Genomic DNA, 27,765 nt, shown 5'->3' on the forward strand with positions numbered 1-27,765 from the left:
TGCCTTAGTGGAAATAGCGCCTAGGAGTCATGTTGGGCGCTAAAATGAAGACCTCATGGAAGGAATAAAAATTTGTAAATTCCTTGCTCAGCTCAAATCAGTGCCCAAGGATGAGGTGGGGTGCTCATGGAAATCGTCCAAAACTTGAAATTCCTCCACCAACGTGAAATAGCGTGCCCATGGATGGAGAAGAGCTCCAAAATCGCCAAGTCAAGGATGAATCCTTCTGGATGTGATTTCCTCCTTCAAGGTCAAGATTCCATGCCCAAGTCAAGAAGATGAAATTTTTTTAAGGCAAGGAAATCCAGAGGTCAAGGATGAAAAAGCAACAAATTTCCCTTCAATTAAATTTTTTTAAATCCTATTTTTGGGCATCAGAACATGTCGGAATTAAAAAAATTTGCAGATCTAGATTCGCGAGAGAATTCTCTCTCCGTCAAGACCCGAATTTCTATTTTTGGAAAAGTTCCTAAAAAATAGGAAATTTTGAAAAAACTTTGAAAATTCCTCTAAAGCACCGAAAAGTTGAAAGCTTCATGAAAATTCTTCGCAAGTCAAGAAGTTTTCTCTCTTTGAGGATTTTCTCTCTCCTAGGGTTTCTCGCGAAGTGGCAGCCAAGTCAACGCACGTTGAATTAATGGAACATCTCTTTGCATGCAGCTATCACATTCAGGAGATGATGGTGCATTTATGGCATCATGGGCAATTTTTGCATGAGGGTGCAGTCATTGCATAGTGGGAGCTTTTTGAATGTAAAGGTTAATGCTTTATGTGTGCCATTGTTGGCAGGATTGTAATTAATAAAATATGGGCAGAACGGCGCATCATGTGTGGGGAATCTTTTTGGGAAAACACTAATTAGGGTTTTGCATGTAGCCAAGGCATGAAGCCTAAATAAAGGGGTTACCCCCTCATTTATAAAGGAGGGAGCTTTGTATGAAATTGTTGCGATAAGTTTTTGGGAAAATAACAGTGAAACATTGTTCTCTGATGGTGTCCACTTAAGTTATTTTTCAAAATTTGCATGGTTTCACCTTCCTCACTTAGAGTAAAAGTAGTATGGTGCTTTAATTTCAATGGAGAATGTAATGGTGTTTGATGAATTTCCATGAAGCATCACAAAATTGCCATATCCGATGAAGTTCCACGCCACAATAAAGAGGTGAAAGAACGATCCAAACGTAAGGCCCCTTGGATTACCAGCAAATCACATCAGCCAACTAAGTCACGTCCGTGCATGAAGGAACCTTGGAGTTAGCCGTTTGATCTTATTGCAATCTTAGCATACGGTTTAACTTTAATCAAGAGAGAATAAGGTGACCGTTGGTAACTTTATTTTGTGTTAGATGTCATCATAAAAAACACGTCAACACACCCCACGGAAAAATTACATCATTTTGGGACATATAAACTACATATACCATTCCTATAGGGGTGCGCCGGCAGCAAGGGACCATCCACCATCATAAACATTGCAAGTCACACCATTATTGAACGCTTTCCTCATAGGTTTCCCATCCTTGACCCCGTAACTCCTGTAGCAGTCCATCTAGGAGGTGGTGCATTGGATTTGGGGAGGGTTTGGTGCCTATATTTATTTCTTGTCCTCACTTGTTTATGATTTTGACTAGATCTGAATACAGTTTGTGAAGGTGATATTAACAAAATGTTGTCAAGAAATTTGATTATTTGTAACTTCATTTTGTCATGTGTTAAATAGAAGATTTCTGCGATCCAAAATTTGTGTTGTTGTTCGAGCCATGTTTCAGTTTATCATTATCCAGAATAAGGAAACACTATCAATACTTTCAGTCCAGTATTGTAGCTGTTTGTGTTTATTTTTCATGTTCAAAGTATGATGAGCATACAGTTATACTGAGAGGGAGAGGGTGGGAGTGAGAGAGGGGAGGGGAGGAGAGTGGGTTGAATCAATATAATGATATTCTTTTTACCTTCTAATACTTATTTAGGTGCCTCAAGATTTAATCTAAATTAGCACATATGACAAATCAAGCATTGATTACCACAACAAAGTTTACATGGAAACCCTTACAAGAGAAACCCCCTGCAAAAATATTGCTTGTAATAATCTTCTTTTCACAAATTTTGTAGGCACCAACCCCTTATTCACTTTGTGAGCACCAACCCACTAGAGGCACCAACCCCTAATTCAAATTTTCTTCACAAACTTTGCTATAACTTTCTTCTTCAATCTACTATATTTCTCTTCTTCAATCTGCTATAAGCTAATCATACATTGCTACAAAACTGATCATAATCTCCTCATAAGAACTCTTATAGATCTGCCATACAACTTTTCACAATCTCCTCCTGTAATGTGCAGATAATCTTTTCAAATTCTGCTCTTCGTGTGCTGGTGTATCTGATGTATTTATTTCTCTTTCTCACCTCAACACACACTCGTCCTCCACACTTCGCGCCTATTCAAAAATCGCAACCTTCTTTATTTGTTAACAATTAACAAATTTGTCTTGTTGCTAATCGCTACTATTTGCTATTAACAAATTGCACCATTTATTCTGTTTATCTAAAACAGATCACTGCACTATGGAGATCACTGCATTTACTATCATTAATCTTTCTATTTTCTAAGGAGTTGACAAGCATAGTAGCTGCTATATCAGATAAACAAATTTGTCTTTGGCAAGGATCGGTCATTCTATGTTTGACATAATTTTATCGCTGCTTCGTAAACTTCATTTCTTTCTTAATGACAAACACTGCTTCTTTTGTTCTTTGGTTTGCTGCACCATAATGTTGTTCTTGCTATTGATTTATATAAACTCATATCTTTCTTTCAACTTTTAACGTTATCAATGACAATTTTATCAACAAAGTACTCAGGAAAATAGATAAAAAGCAGAAACAATGCAAGAAAAGCTCAGAAATACAAAAAGAGGAATTTGGAGCAGCTAAATCAGAGAAAACTAAGATAAACAGCTATACAATTTTTTTTAGAATGACATTTTAAAACAACTAGTATGGCCACATTTGTAATTGTTGGTGTATCCACCCAGGAACAGCAATCTGCAAACACTACCTTCACAATGCAGAGAGCAGCAACAAGGCTATTTCATCAATAAGTGAAGAATGAATTGAGATGATAAAACATGTACAAACGCCCCGTATAAAATTTCATTGAAACAAAAACCTTTTGGGGAAAAAATTGGCAAACCAAAAGTATAAGATTTTTGAAAAAAAGGGCAAAAAATCGAGAAAATTTTGGATTTTATAAAAAAACATAAACAATTGTAGAAAAAAAGACAAACTTTTTTTTAAAAAAACTTGAGGGCATTTCCATAGCACAGAGATATAGAAAGCAAATAAAATAGAGTTTAACCAATGTTACCCGGAAATGTGTTTCCACCCTATAGGCACACGTTTCACAAACGATTTTGGGTACGAGGGGATGGCTGGAAACGTTTCCAAGCCATCCCTGATCAAGTAAAAATTTTGGAAACGGTCAACAACGCAGTCGGAGTCCGTTGACCGTCCCCTGGATGGCTAGGGATGGCCAAGCCGTCCCCCGACCGTCTTGAGGACAGATGGTCGTTTTAGGTGGCAAGAGGCATTAAAAAAAAAAAATTATAAAATCTATTTTTTATATTAAAACAGTGATATTTTTAATATCAAAGTGCAGCGATAATCAACAGAATTAATAATTTAATTATTAAATTATTAAATTAAATTTTAATATCGATATTAATCACTGGAAGCGATATTCATATGAAATATGATATCAGTATTATATCGATATCATATCATTTTTTATATAATATCGATATCATATTTCATATTTCATATTTGATACCCAACAAAATTTGCAAACTAATAAAGAATTCAAATTGGAGCAGTAACCCTAATTTTATATTTGCATCGGAATTAGAAACAAATAGACAATGAAGATACACAAAAAGTTAAAACATATATGGGCATTGTCTACTTAGTTTATCATTAGAACAGAAATCTTTCCATAGATCAGATCTGCCTTATAATTCATCAGACAATTTTCTATCAGATTTTTCAACAAAAAATACATGCTCAGAAACTCATGCTATTGCTTACTCCAGCCAGTTTGTCAATTCAATGAAACTCAGATTTGAGCAATCAGCAATGTATCAATTTAATAATTTCACCATACTGATACTTCACCAGTTTGCATACTCCAAAATACATAACTGTGTAATATTCAAAAAATATACATCTGAGCAATGTTCAGGAACTCAAGGGTAACATAGATCTGGGCATTATCTACTTAGTTTATCGTTAGAATTATGTTACTATGATTTATAAATGTTATTATGTTGCATGTTCAGGAACTCAAGGGTAACATAGATCCGGGCGTTATCTACTTAGTTTATCGTTAGAATTATGTTGCTATGATTTATAAATGTTATTATGTTGCTATGATGAATGTTTACAATGTTACGATGAAATATGAATATATAATTCATGATTATATTTAAAATTTCAGATTTCCATATATATATATCATGAATTGTAGAAAATATTTTTTTTGTTGTTTATATTCATATTGCTGATTAAATAGGCGAATTTTAACTTTTTAAGAGGGCAGTCACCAAATAGTTGTCTAAATCTGAGATCAAATATTAGCTAAGCCTATTAGGTAACTGAAATCAAAACATAACAGACGACAATCCAGCTACTGTTAGGAATTTAGTAAAATTGGAGAGTGGAAGCCGTTTTGAAGTGATTCAAGACTTTCATTGTGATTGAGGCAAGGAGTTTTGTTGGGTTAATTCAATATTTAAGCTTGTTTGTTGTCATTCAGATTTATATCACAGGGCACTTTGGATACATTGCTCACATAATTGTTAATGATTTGTAGCTTCGGTCGGAGTAATCCTATCGATGAAATCATATACGTGATTGATCTCTATTACTGATCATAGTCAGCATGATTAATAATTAGAAAGATATCATTATGTATATATGCGCATAGATATATTTATTAAGTGTTCATCATTATAATATATATATATATATATATATATATATATATATGTATGCACTTTTATACATAATTTGGAATTGTATTATATGTAATTATTAATCATGCTGATTATGAAAATCGATTATGAGAATCGATTATATAAACTAATCATGTATTAATCTACTTTGATCATATAAACTGATTAAGAGAATCGATGATGTATACTAGCATTATATTAAGTAAATCGATCATATATGAATCGATGAAGAGAATTAATCATTATCATGAGAATCGATTATGTATCGATCTGATATTATATTAATTATGAATCGATCTTATATTGATTATGAATCGAATTATGCTAAGATGCTGATCGATTATGTAAATTGAGTTAGAACTTAACATATGTAATTAGATCGCTGTCTAAACACAGCCGATTAATTGAGAGGAGCATGCCTCTTCTCCACGTGAATCTGATTCACGTGGATGCATGACTCTTTGAAGACATGCCTCCTCCAAATATTATATATATTGAGATGAGTATCGATTCATTGATAAGTACAAAAATCGAAAGTGCAAGTCAAAGACATTGATACTCATATATATACCAGATCAAGTTTGATTCATTTGAATTATTAGTATCCATCTCTTATCAGCAGTAACCTTATTGACAAGTTGGCAAATATATCCAACCAAGTTGAGTAACAGCAATAAAGAATAAAACTAAAATTCTTCTACTTCCAAAATCTGATCAATTTTAACATGGTATCAAAGCTAGCATGAGGAAAGATCCGATCAGATTTATAGGAAGAAACAACTAACTTCCATTAAAATTTTCTAGAATTCTATATTCGACAAAATGGTGAATGGAGTTAGACCCGAGGATCATCTTGAAGGAGCTGCAAATTTTGTATCATGGAAGTTTAGGATGATGCTCGCACTAAAGGAACACGAATTGAACACGTTTGTGGAGAAGGCTATACCCGAACCCGATGAAGAAGACGAGAAACTTCTATGGACAAGGAATAACAACAAAGCCATGAAATTATTGGTGGATGGAGTAAAAGATCATATCGTCCCTATTATCTCAAAGTTAAATACAGCCTATCTAATGTTCTCAACTCTAGAGAACATGTTTGAGATAAATAATACTAGCAGGGCTCTTGCTCTGAAACAGCAGCTCCGCCATATCAAGATGAACCAAGGAGAAACTATCACTTCATATTTCATGAGGATAATGGAGCTAAGGAACCAACTATCTACAATTGGTCACACATTCAATAGCAAGTAGTTAACCATGCTAGCACTCAACGGGCTTCCTACCTCTTGGGAATCATTTATTCAAGGGATTAGTGCATGATCCAAACTTCCCAAATTTGATCGATTAAAAACCGATTGCATACAAGAAGAATCAAGATTGGTCACTAGAGGGATTGGAACAAACTCTACAAATGAAGACATGCAAGTCCTAAGCTCTTAGTCGCACAAAAGAGGAAAGAAAAATAACTTCAAGAGGAAGAAAGGCAAGGACTCAACCAGGAAGCGTTCATTCAAAAGGAGAAGGGACCTATCTAAAGTTCAATGCTTTAGATGTGATAAATATGGTCATATTGTTGTAAAGTGCCCAGACAGGCCCAAGCCTCAAGCCTTAATTACAGCAGTCAATAAGGCCAACTCAGATTCCGAAAGACTTGTATTCTACTCAGCTCTCTCTAGTCAAGTATCTACCAGCCTTAACACCTGGGTAATAGACAGTGGAGCATCCTGGCATATAACAAGATTCAGAGAGCACCTAGACAATATGGTAGAAAATTCTGATGAGGAAGTCACAATTGGAGATGATTCAAACTACCCAGTGAAAGGGATCGGAACTTGTACTATTCAACTAAAATCAGGCATCTCCCTTCAATTAACAGGTGTACTATTTGTGTCGGGCATCAAACACAACCCGGCTTCCATATCAGCTCTTGAAGACAAGGGATACAAAATCACCTTCATGGATGGAAAAGTCTTAGCCTGGCCTAAGAACTCAAATATCAAGAAGGCACACACCATCAGAGTTCGACATGGGTGTCTATACAAACTTTGCACCTCTCCTTCACAAGCACTTATTTATGAATCTTCTAACACTTGTGAATTATGGCATAGAAGATTAGGGCATCTTCATTTCCGTGCTTTACCCTCTATTGAGAAAATGGTGACAGGGATACCTAAGCTGACTCGAGAACATGAAGGAATCTACAAAGGGTGTGCCTTAGGAAAGAATACCAAGGGCACATTTCATAGTAGTGAAAGTAAATCCAAAAATGTATTAGAAATTGTTAATTCTGATTTATGTATTAGAAATGTATTATGTTATTTTTGTAGATGATTATTCTAAGAAGACATGGATATATTTTCTAAAGTGTAAAGAGTCTGATGAAGTCCTTAAAAGGTTTAAGGAATTCAAGGCTCTAGTAGAAAATATATCAAGTAAAAGTATAAAGACCCTTAGATTAGATAATGGGGGGGGAATACATCTCTGAAAACTTTAAAAAATTTTGTAATAATGCCAGGATTAAGAGGGAGTTCATTGTTCCTTACAACCCTCAACAAAATGGGGTAGCAGAAAGGAAAAACAAAACTATAGTAGAAGCAGCCAAAGCCATGATGCATGACCAGAACCTTCATACCTCATTCTGGGCCGAAGCCTCTAGTGTTGATGTGTATATCCAAAACAGATGTCCACATTCCTTTCTTGATAACAAAACTCCTAAAGAAACATTCACAGGAATCAAACCTGACATAGGTCACTTAAGAATTTTTGGCTGTCATGTTTACATTCACATCCCTAAGGATTAAAAGATCTAAATTAGAACCTTCTGAAAAAAAAGGGAATCTTTGTTGGGTATAGTGAAACCTCTAAAGCCTATAGGGTCTATATTCCTAGTCAACGACAAATTGAACTAAGCAGGGATGTAATATTTGAAGAGGATATGCATTCAAAAGATCTAAGGATGTTAATGAAACAGATGATGAATCCCCTCAATACAGTGAAAAAGATCACTGCTCTAAGATTCAGAGGGAGACTCACGAATCAATTGAAGGCAACAATCACATTGAACCTATGGACTATACTGATGAACCTAGAGACACTAATGTGACTAAGAAAAGACCCCTATGGGCCAGGAAGATGATTGAGGAGGCTGAAAATTATACAGCTCCAAAAGGAACTTTCAAGGAAAGTAAAAGACCTAATAGATTCTCCAACTATGTTGCACTAATGAGTGAAATCATAAATTCAAAACCTTCTAATGTTGAGGAAGCCTTCCAACATCAAGCCTGAAAAGAAGCCATGATAGAAGAGTATAAGTCTATTCTCAAGAACAATGTCTAGGACATTGTGCCTAGGCCTAAGGACAAATCAGTGGTGTAAAGACTGCATTTCTAAATGGCATAATAGAGGAGAAAGTCTATCTGGAACAACCTAAAGGATTTGTAGTGCATAGACAACATTCTCATGTTTGCAAATTGAAGAGAGCCTTGTATGGGCTCAAACAGGCTCCTCAGGCCTAGTATGAAAAGATAGATCACTATCTATCAGGACTTGGCTTCTCGAAGAATGATGCAGATCCGAACCTTTACTTCAAGGTAATAAATGGAGATATGTTAATTCTTATTCTTTATGTTGATGACTTGTTAATCATAGGTGAAGAGCATCTCATCATCAAGTGTAAACAAGACCTTGCATCCGAATTTGACATGAAGGACTTAGGGCTTCTACACTATTTTCTCGGTTTAGAAGTATGGCAACAGACTAATGGGATTATCCTAAATCAAGGGAAATACACTATTGACATTCTAAAAAGGTTTGGAATGATGGATTGTAAGCCTATGTCCACTCCCATGGAAACAAACTTACACAAGTTAAGAGAGGCAGCTGCAAGTTCTGAATCAACAAATTCCACCCTCTACCGACAGATGATTGGATCATTGATGTATTTGATCAATACTAGACCAGATATTTGTTATGTTGTGAATGCACTCAGTCAATTCATGTGTGAACCGAAGCAATTACATATAGTTGCAGGAAAACACATCTTGAGATATCTTCGTGGAACAATTGGATATGGCTTAAAGTATAAAGATGTAGATCTAAACTTATATGGATATACAGACTCAGATTGGGTTGGAAGTGTGATGGATCGTAAAAGCACATCAGGGTGTTGCTTCAGTTTAGGATCAGCTATCATATCCTGGTTTAGCAGGAATCAATCTTTCATTGCTCAGAGCTCCACAGAAGCAGAGTACATTGCGGCATCTATGGGAGCACGAGAAGCAGTATGGTTGAGAAAACTCCTTGTAGGATTGTTTGGACAATCCTTAGATCCTACCATCATCCACTGTGACAACCAGAGTTGTATAAAGCTTTCAGTAAATCCAGTATTTCATGACAGATCCAAACATATTGAAATACCTTATCACTATGTTAGAGACATGGTGGAGAGAAAGGTAATCCAGTTGAGGTATATTAGTACTGAAGATCAAACAGTAGACATTCTCACCAAGCCTCTCGCCAAAACAAAGGTAGAACACTTCAGAGGTAAGCTTGGTATGATTGAAATGTAAATTCTGAGATTGAGTTTCAGCATTATTATTGTACTAATATATTCTAAAGATGTTTAATATAAACTCCTTTTGTCATTTCATGACTTTATGGGCTCCTATGTGCATCATTGAGAAGTGCCGACTTTTGAATGATAATCACTTGTATTCTTTTGGTAGTTATTGCAAAGTGACGACTTTATAATTACTTGACTATCTATCATGATAGATATCATATAGTTGATATCTGTGAACATGCCATAATAGTTCATATCTCTTAAAACAATATCAACTAAGTAATGGGTATCATGGAGATTCATATCTATTAGTTGTATTACTGAGATATGTCATGGTGGATGTTAATATTTTTAATATCCGTGGATATGCCATGAAATTTAGATCCCTATGGTAGGCATCATATGGTTGATGCTAGTGCACATACCATATTAGATATTGTGAGCCATTGGTGAATGTCATAAGTGTTGATATTTGTAGACCAATGCTTCTGAATCATGAGATGATATCTGCACCACTCCTTGTGTTGTTCTTCTGTGTATAATTTGTGCTCATCCTCCCTAGCTAGGAGGGAGTGTTAATGATTTGTAGCTTCGGTCGGAGTAATCCTATCAATGAAATCATATACATGATTGATCTCTATTACTGAAAATAATCAGCATGTTTAATAATTAGGGAGATATCATTATGTATATATGCGCATAGATATATATATTAAGTGTTCTTCATTATAATATATATATATATATATGTATGCACATATATACATAATTTGGAATTGTATTATATGTAATTATTAATCATGCCGATTATGAAAATCGATTATGAGAATTGATTATATAAACTAATCATGTATTAATCTAGTTTGATCATATAAACCAATTAAGAGAATCGGTGATGTATACTAGCATTATATTAAGTAAAACGATGAAGAGAATTAATCATTATCATGAGAATCAATTATGTATCGATCTGATATTATATTAATTATGAATCAATGTGATGTCCCCTTTAAGCTAGAGACATCACTCTAGCTTGTGATTAGCCTATCAAAGACCCTCGTAGGCTAGTAGGATTGGCTAGAGGGTCACCTTGGCGTGGAGATCTTCCGGGGACAGAGCAGAGTACACTTCTAGGTTGCCAGAGTTTGTTTATGATGAGTTTTGCTTTGAGTTTGGCTTGGCCAGGCTATTTTTAGCAGTTGGAGATGGACCCCTGCTATTTTTAGCAAACATCACGGTCATATGGGTGGTCAACTAGTGAGCTCCAGTTTCAGACGGCATAGCTAAATTCAAAATATTCGTGGAGTTAGACAAGTTTGAATGACTTAGCATTTATTATTAAGTGATTTAATAATAAAGTTATAAAGTGACTTTATATTATAATCACTTAACTTGAGGGTCAATTCATCATTAGATGGGGCCATGTTTTTAATTAAATTATCTGAGCCAGACTATTGAATTATTAAAATTAAATGCCCATTTAATGATTAAAATCGTTTTGACACCCAAAGTGAAATTAAATGAAATTACAAGCAAAATTGTAATTAAGAGGATTAGGGTACGACTTGCAAAAAAGGATATATAGCGTTGAGTTTGGAAAGAAGAGGATGGCTATTTTATTTTGACATTGTGAAATTGAAGGGTTTTGCTCTAGAGACTAGGGTTTTCAGCCACCATTGGAGAACGTAGTTGCTTCAATGTTCACCATCTGAGCTGATGAAATATTCAGTGATATTTGGTTTCAGGAAGACTTCATTCAGAGGTCTTATTTGCATCTAATTGCACAGAATTGAAGAATAAATTCACGAGAAATTATTGCAGATTTATTGAAGAAATTTTGGTGATTAACAAGTACAGTACAGACTGCTACAGTGCCACCGTACGGACTGCTATAGTACCGCGTGAACAGTAATTTTTTCAAAAAAAAATTAAAATTTGTAGTTTGCAGATTTTTCATCTACTGGGACAGCAAAAATCAGGTTTTTATCTTACATTGTAATGAATTTGTTTTCCAAGCATATTGGCCATAAAACAGAACAAACATTCCCTTGATTGTCTCGTAAATTAATTCCAGCAGTAATATTATTGTTTCAGTATTATTTTAAGCATAGGAGTTTATTTCAGTATTGTATCATTGCTCATTATTACCAAAAAAAACACAAAAAAATCCATAAACATTCAAAAACCAAAACAAATTCAAATCTACTACATTCAAAAGAAACAGTCAGCAGAGGAGAGCCAAGTTGGGTTCTTACATTGGTATCAGAGCTAAATCCTGCCATCCTGAGGGTTTAGCAATCACATGCAGCTGCCTGAGGTTGGCTCTCACAGATATTACACTCGCAGGCGAGCTTTGTTTGACAGGGAACAAGAATTTGACAGGCAGTCGGGCACCATGGGTGACAGGCAAGGGGGTAGCCCACCCAGAGGCGATAGGAATGAGGAGCAAGAAACAAGGGAATTTTTCAGAACAATGGCTACAGGACAGCAACAGATGGCTCAGGCCTTGCAGGCACTCACCACCATGATTGAGCGCATGAACCCACAAGACAGACAAAATCAAGAGCAAGGGGATAACAGGAGTGCAGTGGGGTCACCTAAAGCTCATAGGACTCATTCCAAGACAGCAGACAGGCCTACACGTCCTACCTTCATTAGATATGAGCCTGAGGTAGCACCTACAAGAGAACCAGGAGAGGAGATGTTCGCAAATATCCTCATGGCTGCGAATGACGAATGGGATTTATTAACTCCACAGGTGCGAGAGAGGATGACATTCGAGAGGTTTGTTAATCAGAGGAGAGAGCATTATAGGTCACTCAAACAGGATAGGAGGCCTAGAGGTCAAAATAGTGAGCTGAATAGGGTTACAGGCAAGCTTACTATGCCTACATTTGATGGGAGTGGTAAGATGACAGCTCAAGCTTGGATTCATAAGCTTGACACATTTTTGGCACTGAGGCCAATGACAGAGATTGAAGCTATCAAATACGCCACTTTGCATTTGGAGGGAGTAGCGCATGATTGGTGGTACCATGGTATGGTAACACTTCAGCATAATCAGGTGACAGAGTACCAGGACTTCGTGGATAGGTTGGTTGAAAGATTTGACAAGAAAGATCCAGAGGTTTACTTCCGGGACTTAGCACAGCTAAAACAAACAGGCAACTTGGAGTATTTCATTGGTGAATTTCAACGGTTGGCAGTCATGGTGCCAAACATTTCAGAGCGTAGATTGATAGTTCTTTTCATTGAGGGCCTATCCGAACCACTGAGAGGTTGGATAAAGGCATTTGATCCTATTTCTTTACAGGAAGCTATGAAAAAGGCAAGAAGTATGGAACATGCAGTCCCAACAAACAAATTTCAGTCCAAAGGAGCATCTTCTAGTAAGGATAACAAACCATTTTATAAAAAACCAGAGAGGACTGATTTTAAAAATGATTCTAAAGATAAAACTCCAGCACCTTTTGACAGGGAAACATTAAATGATTTGAGGAAGAAAAAATTATGTTTCTACTGTAAGGGACCCTATGATGCAAACCATGATTGTCCTCTTAGACCAAAGGGCGAAGCTAACAGAGTTATGTGGGCATACTATGAGGAATCAGAATCAGATAATTCAGACCAGCAGTCTGATATAGAGGAAATAGATGGTGAAAAAGAGGAAGACAAGGCTGAAAACTTGTCTAAAATGGAGTCCAAGGATGGGGAAGGAGATGGGCAACTTAGGGAAGCTCGTCTCACAAGTATCAGGCAGGAAGGGTCATTCCGGATGAGAGGAGTGCTTGCTGGACAGCGAGTCATAACTTTGGTTGATACAGGTGCCACTCATAATTTCATTGATGCTAGGATGGTGGAGAAGCGTGGCATACAAACAGAGGAGTTTGGGGGAATTAGAGTGAGGGTAGCTGATGGCTATGTCCTCAAATGTGATCGTAAGATCACTGGACTCCCATTGAAAGTTAATAATTATGACTTTAAGGCAGATTTCTATGTTGTGCCTATGGGAGATACAGATATAGTCCTTGGGATGAGTTGGTTGCATGATATTGGGGAGTTCACTCTTAACCTCAAGGAGATGGAGATGAGGTTTAAAGTGAATGGGAAGACACATATTCTTAAGGCAATCAGGGACAGCGATCTCACGATGGTTTCTTTCCGGAGGATGGCTAGATTGATTCGACATGATCAGGTAGAATGGGCAGCAGAGTGCATGTTGATGCCATCACAGGAGGGACAGCAGAAGATTGAATATCCTCCTGATATTCAGGAGCTTAGAGTTAAACACTCTAAGGTGTTCAGTGACATTCCACCAGGTAGACCACCAGACAGGGGTATTGAGCACATCATTGAGTTAGAGGAGGGGGCTAAACCCATCATGATTACACCTTACAGGCATCCGAAGAGGTTGAAGGATGAAATTGAGAAAACCGTAAAGGAGTTACTTGCTATGGGCCACAATAGACCAAGTAAGTCTCCTTTCGCTTCTTCAGTGGTCTTAGTGAAGAAGAAGGATGGGACATTGAGGATGTGCATTGATTACAGGGTGCTTAATAGGAAGACAATTAAAAACAGGTACCCCATTCCTAGGATCGATGAGTTGATAGATGAGCTTCATGGAGCTTGCTTCTTCTCGAAGATAGATTTGAGATCAAGTTATCACCAGATCAGAGTTAGAGAGCAGGACATTGAGAAGACAGCCTTTAGATGTCATTGTGGCCATTTCGAGTTTGTAGTTATGCCATTTGGGCTAACTAACGCACCTGCTACTTTTCAGGCAACAATGAATCGGGTTTTCCATCCTCAGTTGAGGAAATTTGTACTTGTCTTCTTCGATGATATCTTGGTGTACAGTAGATCTTGGGAGGAGCACTTGGTTCACCTTGACACTGTGTTGGATATATTGGGCAGAGAGTCCTTGTATGCAAAGGAGTCGAAGTGTGATTTGGGCATGACAGAGTTGTTGTACTTGGGTCACATCATCACTGCAGAGGGCGTACGCATGGATCCTGAAAATATTCGTGCCATTGTGGAGTGGCCTTCACCGGTGAACCTTACACAGTTGAGGGGCTTTCTGGGATTATGTGGTTTCTACAGGAGTTTTGTGGATGGATATTCTAGGCATGCAGCACCCTTGACAGATTTGATGAGAAAGGGAGCTTTCTTGTGGACTCTTGAGGCACAGGAGTGTTTTGAGAAATTTAAGGAGTTGATGACTTCTTGTCCAGTGTTAGCATTACCAGATTTCAGCAAACCTTTTGAGCTACACTGTGATGCTTCCGGAGAGGGCATTGGAGCGGTGCTTATGCAGGAGAAGCACCCTATTGCTTATGAGAGTAAGAAATTGAGAGGGCCAGAGCGGAGCTTCAGCATATATGATAAGGAGATGTTAGCCATTATGCATGCTTTGGCTAAATTCAGGCAATATTTGGTAGGTAGCAAATTTTGTATCAAAACCGACCATAATAGCCTAAAATACTTTTTGGGGCAGCGAGATCTCAATGATAGGCAGCAGAAGTGGGTGAGCAAGTTACAGTCCTATGACTTTGACATTACATATTTTAAGGGGACATAGAATGTAGTTGTTGATGCCTTATCACGTAGGCCCCATTTGAGCCTATTGACAGACATATCGGAGGATTGGAGACACTTGATCCTTGCAGAGTATGCAAAGGATACTTGGGCAGCTGGATTCATAGATGGGACTATTCAAGACAGCAGATACACCCTTGTGAATGAGCTCATCATTTACAAAGGGCGAATATTTTTGGTTCCAAGATCAGCAGTGAGGACGATGGTTCTGAAATCTTTTCATGATTCACCTATGGCAGGACATCCTGGTTACTACAAGACATACCGGCAGATTAGAGAGCGCTTCACATGGAAAGGGCTCAAAGCAGAGGTACTTCAGTATGTTAGGGAGTGTCCCACCTGCCAGCAGAATAAGCAAGAACACTCCTATCCAGCCGGTTTACTTCAGCCACTTCCGATTCCTGATAGGAAGTGGGAGTGTTTGTCTATGGACTTCATCACAGGACTGCCTAGAGCCCAAGGCAGGGACTGCATATATGTGGTTGTGGATCGCCTTACGAAGTTTGCACACTTCTTTCCAATCACTGCTACATACACTGCTACACAGGTGGCAGAGTTGTTCTTCAAGGAGATATTTAGATTACATGGCTTACCTCGGAGCATTGTGAGTGACAGGGACAGCAGGTTTATGAGTCACTTTTGGCAGGAGCTATTCAGGTTGTGTGCGACAAAGCTCACTCCAAGTACTAGCTACCACCCTCAGACAGATGGTCAGACAGAGAGTGAACAAATGGGTGGAGGGATATCTCAAAAATTATATAGCAGGGCAACAGAAGGCATGGGTAAAGTGGATTTATCTCTATGAGTATTGCTACAATACCACTTATCACATGTCTATTCAGATGTCACCCTTTATGGCCCTATATGGGTATGAGGCACCCAATTTTATGGATCTGCTTTTGAGTGACAGTAGAGTGCCTAGTGCAGGTGATTTGTTACAGGAGAGTCAAGACATTGTTAAGACTCTCAAGGATAATATAACTAAGGCACAGAATCAGCAGAAGCAGTATGCAGATCAGAAGAGGACTGAGCGGACTTTTGAGGTTGGAGATATGGTGTATCTTATGTTGCAGCCTTACCGTCAATTCACTCTCAAGAAGAGTGGTGCCGAGAAACTTAAGCCATGATACTATGGTCCATTTAGGATTATCAGGAAAGTGGGAGAGGTGGCTTATGAGTTAGATTTGCCGGCGGAGAGCAACATGCACAACGTTTTTCATGTGTCACGCCTCAAGAAGGCGCTAGGACATCATATTGTGCCTTCTACAATACTACCACCCCTGGATGATGAGGGAAAACTTGTTTTGATACCGGAGGCTATCATTGATTTCAGAGAAAGGAACTTGAGGAGACGTACCATCCGGGAATATTTGGTGAAGTGGAAGGATTTGCCAGTAGAGGATGCTACTTGGGAGAGCGAGGAGATTTTACAGCATCCAGAGTTGAGATTGCTTGAGGACAAGCAATTTCAGGGAGGGCGGACTATGATGTCCCCTTCTAGCTCGAGACATCACTCTAGCTTGTGATTAGCCTATCAAAGACCCTCGTAGGCTAGTAGGATTGGCTAGAGGGTCACCTTGGCGTGGAGATCTTCCAGGGACAAAGCAGAGTACACTTCTGGGTTGCCAGAGTTTGTTTATGATGAGTTTTTCTTTGAGTTTGGCTTGGCCAGGCTATTTTTAGTAGTTGGAGATGGACCCCTGCTATTTTTAGCAAACATCACGGTCATATGGGTGGTCAACTAGTGAGCTCCAGTTTCAGACGGCATAGCTAAATTCAAAATATTCGTGGAGTTAGACAAGTTTGAATGACTTAGCATTTATTATTAAGTGATTTAATAATAAAGTTATAAAGTGACTTTATATTATAATCACTTAACTTGAGGGTCAATTCATCATTAGACGGGGCCATGTTTTTAATTAAATTATCTGAGCCAGACTATTGAAATATTAAAATTAAATGCCCATTTAATGATTAAAATCGTTTTGACACCCAAAGTGAAATTAAATGAAATTACAAGCAAAATTGTAATTAAGAGGATTAGGGTACGACTTGCAAAAAAGGATATATAGCGTGAGTTTGGAAAGAAGAGGATGGCTATTTTATTTTGACATTGTGAAATTGAAGGGTTTTGCTCTAGAGACTAGGGTTTTCAGCCACCATTGGAGAACGTAGTTGCTTTCAATGTTCACCATCTGAGCTGATGAAATATTCAGTGATATTTGGTTTCAGGAAGACTTCATTTAGAGGTCTTATTTGCATCTAATTGCGCAGAATTGAAGAATAAATTCACGAGAAATTATTGCAGATTTATTGAAGAAATTTTGGTGATTAACAAGTACGGTACGGATTGCTACAGTACCGTCGTACGGACTGCTACAGTGCCGCGTGAACAGTACCGCCGTATGGACTGCTACAGTACCGCGTGAACAGTAATTTTTCAAAAAAAAATTAAAATTTGCAGTTTGCAGATTTTTCATCTACTGGGACAGCAAAACTCAGGTTTTTATCTTACATTGTAATGAATTTGTTTTCCAGGCATATTGGCCATAAAACAGAACAAACATTCCCTTGATTGTCTCGTAAATTAATTCCAGCAGTAATATTATTGTTTCAGTATTATTTTAAGCATAGGAGTTTATTTCAGTATTGTATCATTGCTCATTATTACCAAAAAAAACACAAAAAAATCCATAAACATTCAAAAACCAAAACAAATTCAAATCTACTGCATTCAAAAGAAACAGTCAACAGAGGAGAGCCAAGTTGGGTTCTTACAATCAATCTTATATTGATTATGAATCAAATTATGCTGAGATGCTGATCAATTATGTAAATTGAATTAGAACTTAACATATGTAATTAGATCACTGTCTAAACACAGCCGATTAATTGAGAGGAGCATGCCTCTTCAAAGAGGCATGACTCCACGTGAATCTGATTCACGTGAAGGCATGACTCTTTGAAGACATGCCTCCTCCAAATATTTGTCCCATAGGCTATTCTTAGCCTCGTGGACGTTAAAATTCTTTCTTCTTCTTCTTCTATATATTGAGATGAGTATCGATTCATTGATAAGTACAAAAATCGAAAGTGCAAGTCAAAGACATTGATACTCATATATATACCAGATCAAGTTTGATTCATTTGAATTCTTAGTATCCATCTCTTATCAGCAGTAACCTTATTGACAAGTTGGCAAATATATCCAACCGAGTTGAGTAACAGCAATAAAGAATAAAACTAAAATTCTTCTACTTCCAAAATCTGATCAATTTTAACAATGATGAATTGTATATTTTTGTTTGAACAAAAATTAACTATATCAATTATAAATTAAAAAGCATATATCTATATCTATATATATTACATATGTCTTCAAACGTTTAGTGTTGTGGTAGAAACATTTTGTTGGTGAAGCAGCCACCAAGGTTCAAATCCCAGCTAGGCCATTGAACTCACAGGCCTCCTGCCTTCACTAAGACATTGAGCTCGCGGGTTTAAACAAGTGAACTATAGGGTATGATGACCCCCTAGAAATGGCCTCATGGGAAGCGATCCTCCATAAGTGGTCTCTCTAGGCACAAGACCAAGTTAGAAACCCAAGTTTACATTTTTTTCAATTTATAGTTTATTATATAACTATTAATATATATTTTTAGTCTATAATATTTATTTTTTTTATATTCCAGACCATTTACAAATATTTTGTTCATACGAGCATCAAATTGAGACCATTACATGACACTAATATTTGCTCATATCCAGCAACCACAACCATGACACTAACACTAGCTCATTTCGAGCAACCACACTAGAATCAACCTGTGGAAGACCAAGAGTCACAAATGAGAATCCACTTACTAGAAACCACCATTAGCTCATTTCGAGCAACCACACTAAAATCAACCTATGGAAGACCAAGAGTCACAAATTAGAATCCACTTATTAGAAACCACCTAAAAGCCAACTGTGGAAGACTAAGAGTCACAACTTTGAATTCCATATTAGATGTCCCTTAGGGATTTGAACTTTGATCTCCACAATGAGAACTCAATTTGAAATATGTTATAGTATTAATTATAAACTATAAGGCTTCGCTCCTTCCCCATCAAAGTGACATCTATAACAGTGCATAATAGTATTAATTTTAAAGTTAGTGTAAGGGCCCCGTACAATTCTAATGGGGCTTGTTCGCACCAAAATCCATGGCACAAGGTGTGCAAAGAGCTTGAGTCATATGGAAGCTACGATTTAGAGCAGATTTGCCAACTACTTCGACTCTATCTCATATGCCCCCACAATTTAGGATGATTGAGGCCCTTTCAAATACAATTGATGAACGCCATTGCTCCTCCCACTCCTCTATTTATGGATTTTTAGAGGTTGGAAAGAAAACTAAGGGACAAAATAACAAATTGTTTCCACATTGATTCCATACTAACTCTGATTTTGTCTCAATTCAGCCCTATTTTTGAACAATTCAGTAATTTCACAAGTTTTTCTAGGGTTTTGCGAGTTTTTACAGCGATTTTTTTCTTTTTTTTTTGCCATTTTTGGGGGTTTTTTAACATGATTTTACTGCAATTTTAATGCAACAAATTGTTGAAAATTGGATCAACAATTGGTCAACAATTTTTTCATGAATCGGGGATTTTTTCGGGGAATAAATCGGCTAGCTGTAGGATTCAAGATTAATCGGGTATAATCATGATGTTTTGCAGACCATTGCTTCTATGGTATAAATAACAAAGGTGTGATGAGGTAGAGATAACCGATATCCAACTACCAAATACAAATATCAAATGCACTATGCAATCATTGAATACTATGTAACTAATATCTAATAATGAGATATGCCATAATAATGAGATATGCCAACCACTTGAGTTAACTTAAGCCTACGTGAGTGGGATAAAACCACATTCACTCTAACACCCCCTCTTAAGTGCAATTTAGGGGGAAGATTATTATGCAAGATGCAAGATGGGTCTCAGCTACACAGCCATTTTCAGTACCCATGTACAAATGCAAATGCAATGCAATTCAATCTCTCACAAATGAAGAAAAGGTGAAAATCAAATGGGACAAAACTCCTATCCAAAAGAAAGAAAAGAAACAAACAAGATGATACATGGAGGATGATGCATGGAGGACTCAATGATAGCCCCCAAGTACTACATATTGTTGGTGTAACCATCTCCTGGGAGCACAATCTACAAACAACCACCTTCACAGACACGAGGAGAAGGAACAAGGCTATTTCACCAAAATGCAAATAACTGTATTGAAATGAAAAAATAATGTACAAAGCCTTCCTTATAAAGGCAAGGAGAGAGTCGGTAGAGATAACTAACAACCAACTACCAAAACCATAAAAATTAAATGCACTAATTAACTAAGTGGGTGGATGGTTACCTTTGAAATTATGTTTCAGTGCAGCAGAAGGCATGGGTAAGATGGCTTCACCTTGGTGAGTACTGTTACAACTCTACATACCACATGTCAATTAAGATGTCACCCTTTATGGCCTTGTATGGTTATGAGCCTCCGAGCTTCATGAACTTATTGTTTGGAGACAAGAAAGTGCCTAAGGCAAAGGATTTATTACAGCAGAGCCAAGACATCATGAGATCCTTGAAGGAAAATTTGAATTAGGCCCAAAACCAGCATCGCATTGAGAGGACTTTTGAGGTTGGTGACATGGTCTATCTAAGGTTGCAGCCCTATAGGCAGTCCAAGCTCAAGAAAAGTGGATCAGAGATATTGAAGCCATCGTTTTATGGCCCATTTAAGATCTCCAAGAGGATCAGAGAAGTGGCTTATGAGTTGGAGTGCAAACAATAAGGTGCATAACGTTTTTCATGTGTCTCACCTCAAAGAAGGCACTAGGATATAATGTGGTTCCTTCTACAGAGTTGCCACCATTGGATGAAGAAGGGAAACTAGATCTCATTCTAGAAGCTATCATTGATACTAGGTAATATAAACTTAGGAAAACGGTTATGAAAGAGTACCTAGTGAAGTGGAAGAACTTGCCGGTTGAGGATGCCACTTGGGAGAATGAGCAAAATTGCAGCATCCAAAGCTGAAATTGACTAGGGTCAAGCAATTTTGGGGAGGGCAGACTATAATGTCCCCTCTCTAGACCTAAGTTTTCAGAGGTCGTTAACCTATCATGGGTTCCCCCGTAGGCTAATGCATATGGTTAGGGGGGGCTTTGGAGATATTTATTAATTAAATGCAAAATAAAATAAGCTTTCATATTTTCACTTGTGCATTTAATTAATATTTTAATTATCTTTGGTTTGGTGCCCAAATAAGTGAATAATGAAAAATTATAATTTTATCCGGAGTTTAATGTTTGATACTGGAGCTGATTTGATATTTGGTGTTATAAGGATATTTTTAATAAATTCTTTCTTTCATATTGGGCATTAGCATTATGGTGAGATTCAAATACATTAAAAGTCCCTCACTTTGGAGAGGAGTCATGGGGGCTTAAATTAGTTAATTCCCTTGCCTATGTTTAGTGTGGGAATATGGGAGCCTTTTTATCAAAACTTGAAGAGAATGATTTGCATGCACACAGGAAGAAATATTGAGGAAGGTTTTCGCCGTTTGATTCACAGAGCTTTGGAGGTTGGGAACTTCTATTTCTGCATCGTCTTCGAGAGTAAGAGACCTCTCGAGGATGATAGGTTGATTGCTTCATACAGGAGCAATATTGGGTTTTCATTGATATTGATTTTGAGCAGATCTTTTGGTATTGCAGGTTTATGATTCATAGGAAATAATGAAGATTTTTCAGTTCGTTTAATTGTAGATACATTTCAATCAATATGAATTGCTGCTGATTAAGAATGGCAGGTTTGGAAATCGAGTTTTAATTCTAAAAAAAATCATTCCTGGTTGAGCAGCAAAAAGGGACAAAAATCAACTTCAAGGGGTCGATTAGGGCAGACGGAGAAGATTTTGGGTGTGGGTATTGTTTTGGAAGGGTCTCCAATACAGGGCAAACCAATCTGAGCAGTGGAAATAGAGCATTGAAAAGGTTTTCAACTTTTTTAAATAAAATTCACCCCTTAGATTGAGTGTTGCCCTTTTCTAATAATCTTGGAGTCTTGGCTTTCGTGGGGAGACTTTTTACAGTTTGCAGCATCTTTGTGACATCTGGGCACAAACCAATCTTGTAATCAGTTTGGCAGTGAACAAGCATATTGGAAAATCATGTGAATATTTTGGAGTTCACCCCTGTTCCCTTGAGCACTGGAAGAAACAACCTGTAGCTGCTTCAAACTAACACAGTTCTGAAAAAATAATATTCTGATTCAATTTTTGAGGTCTGAGCATTATCTAGACACCAAACTCTGCATGAAAGGAAGTTCTGGGCACACATTGCTGCATTTCAAGTGATCTGGGGCACTTATTACTTGGTCATTATTTGCATAAGGGAGATACAGCAGAGGTTGAGAGTCATTCTTGTTTGCTGAACTTGGAAGGGTTTCTTCACTTGATTTTTAGGCTTCATTATTTTCTGTTACTGCTGCTGTTCAAGGGGTTTTGTAATCAGACCTGCAACTTATTGTTGAATGGACTATTGTCAATGCTTTGCAATTATACCAGTCTGTGGAAGCTTTCAATAAGGTACCTTTGAAAGGTTGTTTGAATCTCTCTGTTTTCCTAATTGCAACCTTGAGTTTGTCGTTTCATGCATTTGATATGATCCAAGAATGAACGTATCATGTCTTCAATACATGCAGAAAGAAAACTTGTTTAAACTGGCAAAAACATATTGGCATTGGTAAACAAAAACAGTTCCATTTGGCAAGAAGCACAATAACTTTGGCAAACAAGCTGAAAAAAGAATAAAAAAAATTGAGGGTTGAACATTTCAGAATTTATCAGAAATGTCTTGCAAATAGAAGTGACTGTAAGCCTTCCAAGTTCACGAGAATTGATGTACTGGCCATTCTTCATCGAGTCCGCCACCCCAATATGGATTGGAGGTCCTGCCATGCTTGTGGACTGGGAGGCAAATGAATGCTCCTGCGCTTGTTGATGAAGGTAGTCTTTGTACGTCTTATCAAGCATGTCACCCCGAGATGGATGGATTGAAGGTCCTGCCATGCTCGTGGGCTGAGAGGTGAATGAGTGTTCCTAGGCTTAGTTGAGGAGAATGGCCAGCCTCCAAGGTGGACTAAGGGATGGAGTGGACCTGAACTCCTGCATGGTTGAGGATCAGGGACCCAGTCATGCCCTGGGCTTGAGGATCTTCTCAAGTACACCATCCCAAAATGGATAGATGAGGAATCCACCCATGCTCTCAAAATACAAGGACAACTATCCTTGAGATTGCAGTTCGCAGATATTCCTAATGAATTCCTAATACGATTGACTATACGGGTATGTTTTGATCATAATAGTAATTTTGTATATGTTATATTGAATTAGATATTACTAATGAATATATTGATTTAAATGTTATATATTCTTGATTTTTAAAGTTACTAATGTCACTTTGTAAACCAGAAATATTCCAAAAGGGTTCATTACAATTGGTAATTTTATTGTAACTTTATATTGATAAAGAAATACAATTCTCATCTTAAGTTGGAATTAATGCTTCGGTACTAAATTCAGGTAAATCCCAAAAGGAAGCACTACATATCAGTTTGTAACAGCAATTTAAAGTGTGGTCATCTTAAGTTGGAATTATGCTTCAGTACTGAATTCAGGTAAATCCCAAAAGGAAGCACTACATATCAGTTTGTAACAGCAATTTAAAGTGTGGTATAAGCTTTGTCTGTGGGCATAATAAATATAATAATTTTGTATAAATGGTATGTTGGTAATATTTGGAGATGGGATTTTCAATTTTATGTTAATTATTTATAATATCCATTTAAAGCAAATTGAAATCAAAATCAGAACATCAGGTATACCAACTGTCCGACCAAATGTCTTGTGAAATCCATAATCCATGGTACGATTTTAAGATGGGTTTATGATCTATAATCTTAGTTGCAGTAGTTCTAATTGATTGCATTTCAGGATTCTCAATATTTGACTAACGCAAATGTTTGACAAAATGCCTGTGTGAAAATTGCATGTTTGTTTTAAAATTGCATGTTTGTTTTAAAATATTCTGATAGGGGTTCTTACAGCATTTAACAAGTTTTTATCCTCGTCTATGAGCTCACATTTTATTTGATCTTAATTGCACAAAAAACTCAAAACAATTTATAGCGAAAATAATAAGATTCCAATACAGGAAGCCTCTTGCTTATGTAAAGCTGAGTCAGCAAATGGACAGTATACTAAGCATTAAAAGTGTAGAACAACCTGTGCTTCAAAATTTCAAATACACTTTGGTAGAATGGATTTATAGCATGTCTATACCAGTAAAATATCTTGATTTTTAGTCAGGACCATGTTCTGCAGAGACAAAAAATAATAGTCGATAAGGTTGATTTGAGCATCCCTCTAAAATTTCCTTGGATATTGGAGGATTACAAAAAGATGACTATAATAGTTTATACTATGGCTCTTCAATTAATAGATTCAGAGCTTCCAAAATTTACAACTCTTTCGATACAATGATCTTTATACAACCTTGCAAATGGTTTATTTTTTAACACGTTTAGTCATTACATAGAGTTCTATGTCTAGAGGGAAAAGTTTAGGCAACAGTCAAAATCATATAGCTTCATAAGCATCACAATTGTTGAAAAATATTGAAAAGCCATGTCTACTAGGAGAGGAAAAGTATGACTTATCCTATAGATTTTTAGAGTGTAATGAGATGAATTATCCTATAGATTTTTAGAGTGTAATGAGAAATTTGTATAATCAATGTTATCAAGAGTGTGAAAGACTGAAATATTGTACTCAAGAACAACTGTACATCAATTTACGGTTAATAGCAGAAAATATTACCTTTGCTGGTTTGCTTCCCAGCAAGACTTCCGTGATACTTCTAAAAAAATATATGGAATGTTACCCTTCACATCTACGCAACTCTGCTAATACCAACTCCAGCTTCCTCGTCATCTGAAAGATCTGTTTCTTCTTTCGGGCCATTAACATGTTGAATTTGATCAGAAAAAATACCATGTTTTTTGTAGTTCCATACCATGATTGACATGTAATCCTGTGGTGCAATCAAGCCCTGATCGTGCAGTGAGACCTGTTGCTCCTGCAACGTTTTAGGATTTTCTAGTTTTAAATATTCTTGTAAAATTTGTTCATGGTCTGGTCTCCAATCCTTAGGAAAGGGTGTGTAATCTGTTCCAGGTATCAAAGACATCCTTGTGTACTGAAGGCCGTCAATGGAATCAACAAGTCCCATCCTCAGGAGCTCTTTAAAATGAGGTGACGACCCTTTCTTCTCCTTTAACGGGCGGCTGAGGTTATGTGAGGCAATCTTGTAAACTTTGGCTCTGGATCGTAGCTTATACTTGGCAGCATAAAGCTTTGCCAAAGAACCACGAATAATGTAAGAGCAAAAGTTAACTACTTTCTTACGGTTGTCTGCATACCTGAACCATTCCGCCATTGTTGACAAAAGCTTGTTCATCTGTGCATTGGTGTATGCTTGAGTAGCATGAAACATGCGAAAACAAGGCTGCGGGTCAGGATCTCTGTCGCCCTTAACCAGTTCCAGTTTCCGGAACTGCCGAATGCACTGATTCAAGCTAGCAGTTACCGAGAGCAATGTACCCACACCTTTCTCGCTCACAATCTTGCCACCAGTTGCAGTGTATCTCAGTGTGGGATAAACAACTCGGCGACAAATAACATGGTCAAGGAACATAATTCCCTTAGTTATGTGCTCTATTGGCACACTGTCGTTCTCAAGGTTCAGTCCATACTTCCGTTCACAGAAGTCAATCAATTGCCTCCGAATTGTCACGGCATCCGCCCGAGGGCCCCTCACTCCTATCAAAATGTGCCCTCCATATCGAATATAGTCTATCTTCCTGGTTTTGTCCGGACCGCTGGTTGGAAGAAATTCAGGCCATGCATTGGTGCCTTCTGGATCATACTCATTGCCTATAACATCAGTGCTTGAGGGCCGAAAAAATTCCTTTATCCTTTCTTCCATCCAATGGTCAAATTCGTTCAAACAAATATTGGCCAGAAGAGGACTCAAGACACCACAATGACCCCAATCTGGAACCTTTGCTGCCTCTTCAGGCGCAAACCCAAAAAATGTCAGTAGCCAATAAGGATCGGGTTTCGGTTCCCCTTCCTTCAAAACCTTTTTCTTCAGATATTTCTTCTTCTTCTTCTTCTCCACTTTGGGTGCCCCAACAATAACAGGCGTTGTGAGAGCAGACCTGATAAGGTCAATTACCGTCTTATCCCTCACGTCCCGGACAAGAGCATTCATCACAATCCCAACCCTAACACCATCTAAAATAGTACTCAAATCTCCTTTTAGATACCACAGATAACCTGCAAAATTACTTCTGATATATCGGATTGCAGTGTGTGCAGTCCTCCCAGGTCTGAAAGCAAAAGATTTCTGCGAAAAGCGGGCCTCGAATACTGGCTCCAGGATCATAAGTAATACTTCTTGTACAACCCTGTCTTGAAATGGAGTGGGCTGTGTAGACGACAATAAAAATTTCAGTTTCGTCTTAGATAATGGACCTGCTGGAGCTTTGTCCTTAGGTGACCTGATATAGAACTCAAGGCGCTGCCCCCATTTAAACCTAGACTCCATAACCGCATTCCTCAAAGCCAAAAGATCTTCCAGAACACCCTTCTCAATCTCGTTTCTGTGTGTAAGCGATCCAGTTTCATCCGCATAAACCTTCTGATAGGCCATTATCCAAATTTCAAACCTCTTGAGATAACCAGACAGACTATTAACAACTTTATGATTGTCTCGGAAGCTGTTAATCCACAAGCCCGTGCAAACATGAACGCCATCTTCTTTAACCAAGGAATAGGGGTCTTCTGAATCAAAAGCGGCATTCCTGTTCCTGTTCCTAGTGTCATAGGCATGAACCCTGGGACGATTATCTCTGCCTTCAAACGCCGAGGTTGTATATCGCTGCGAGAGCTCTAGCGAGGCATTCAAAGACCTATATAACAAACTTTCATGGGCTCTGAGATGCCTATGAATCCCACGCACGTGAGCAAAGCCCAGATGGCGCATCTGGCCAAATCCCTTCAGCCTAAATATCAATGTTGGCATTCAAAACATATTGAGCATAAAAGAAATCCTAACACCGTAACAATATATAACTCTAGCCGACTATCACTAGTGCCATTCATGGAGAAACCCATTTAACCCTTCTGCTGCACCGTCACTACTGGCATTCACTCTATCCAGGCACTAACATTCCTATGCAAAGACTGCTGCAAAAAGAAGAAAACAAAACCAGGTCTGAGACGATATTATGTTACTCTGGATACTAACGAGGAAAAACACTTGCACTGAAGCGAGATATCATTCGAGACGACGGGGGCTGTAGCCGCAGCAAGTAGTAGAAATGATATATGTTGATCTCTAATCTTTTTATAATTATAATTAGGGTTTTTAACTTATTAGAAGTATATTAAATTTGACATTTAAAAATC

The 27,765-nt window shown here is 37.6% G+C and overlaps 1 protein-coding gene across 4 annotated transcripts in view; it reads right to left on the bottom strand.

The window, feature by feature from the left end:
* The window catches only part of LOC131052435 (nuclear intron maturase 2, mitochondrial), a 132,211-nt gene extending 104,551 nt beyond the window's left edge, over positions 1-27,660 (bottom strand). For all 4 annotated transcript variants that reach the window (XM_059207832.1, XM_057987106.2, XM_059207831.1 and 1 more), the window contains exon 1: positions 25,111-27,660. In XM_059207832.1, coding sequence (XP_059063815.1) covers positions 25,184-27,379 — 2,196 coding nt within the window. In that variant the 5' untranslated portion in view covers positions 27,380-27,660 and the 3' untranslated portion in view covers positions 25,111-25,183. The remainder of the gene's footprint in view (positions 1-25,110) is intronic.
* Between the last annotated feature and the right edge of the window lie 105 nt (positions 27,661-27,765).

The sequence above is a fragment of the Cryptomeria japonica genome, chromosome 7 (assembly GCF_030272615.1).
Source record: "Cryptomeria japonica chromosome 7, Sugi_1.0, whole genome shotgun sequence".
Taxonomy (NCBI): domain Eukaryota; kingdom Viridiplantae; phylum Streptophyta; class Pinopsida; order Cupressales; family Cupressaceae; genus Cryptomeria; species Cryptomeria japonica.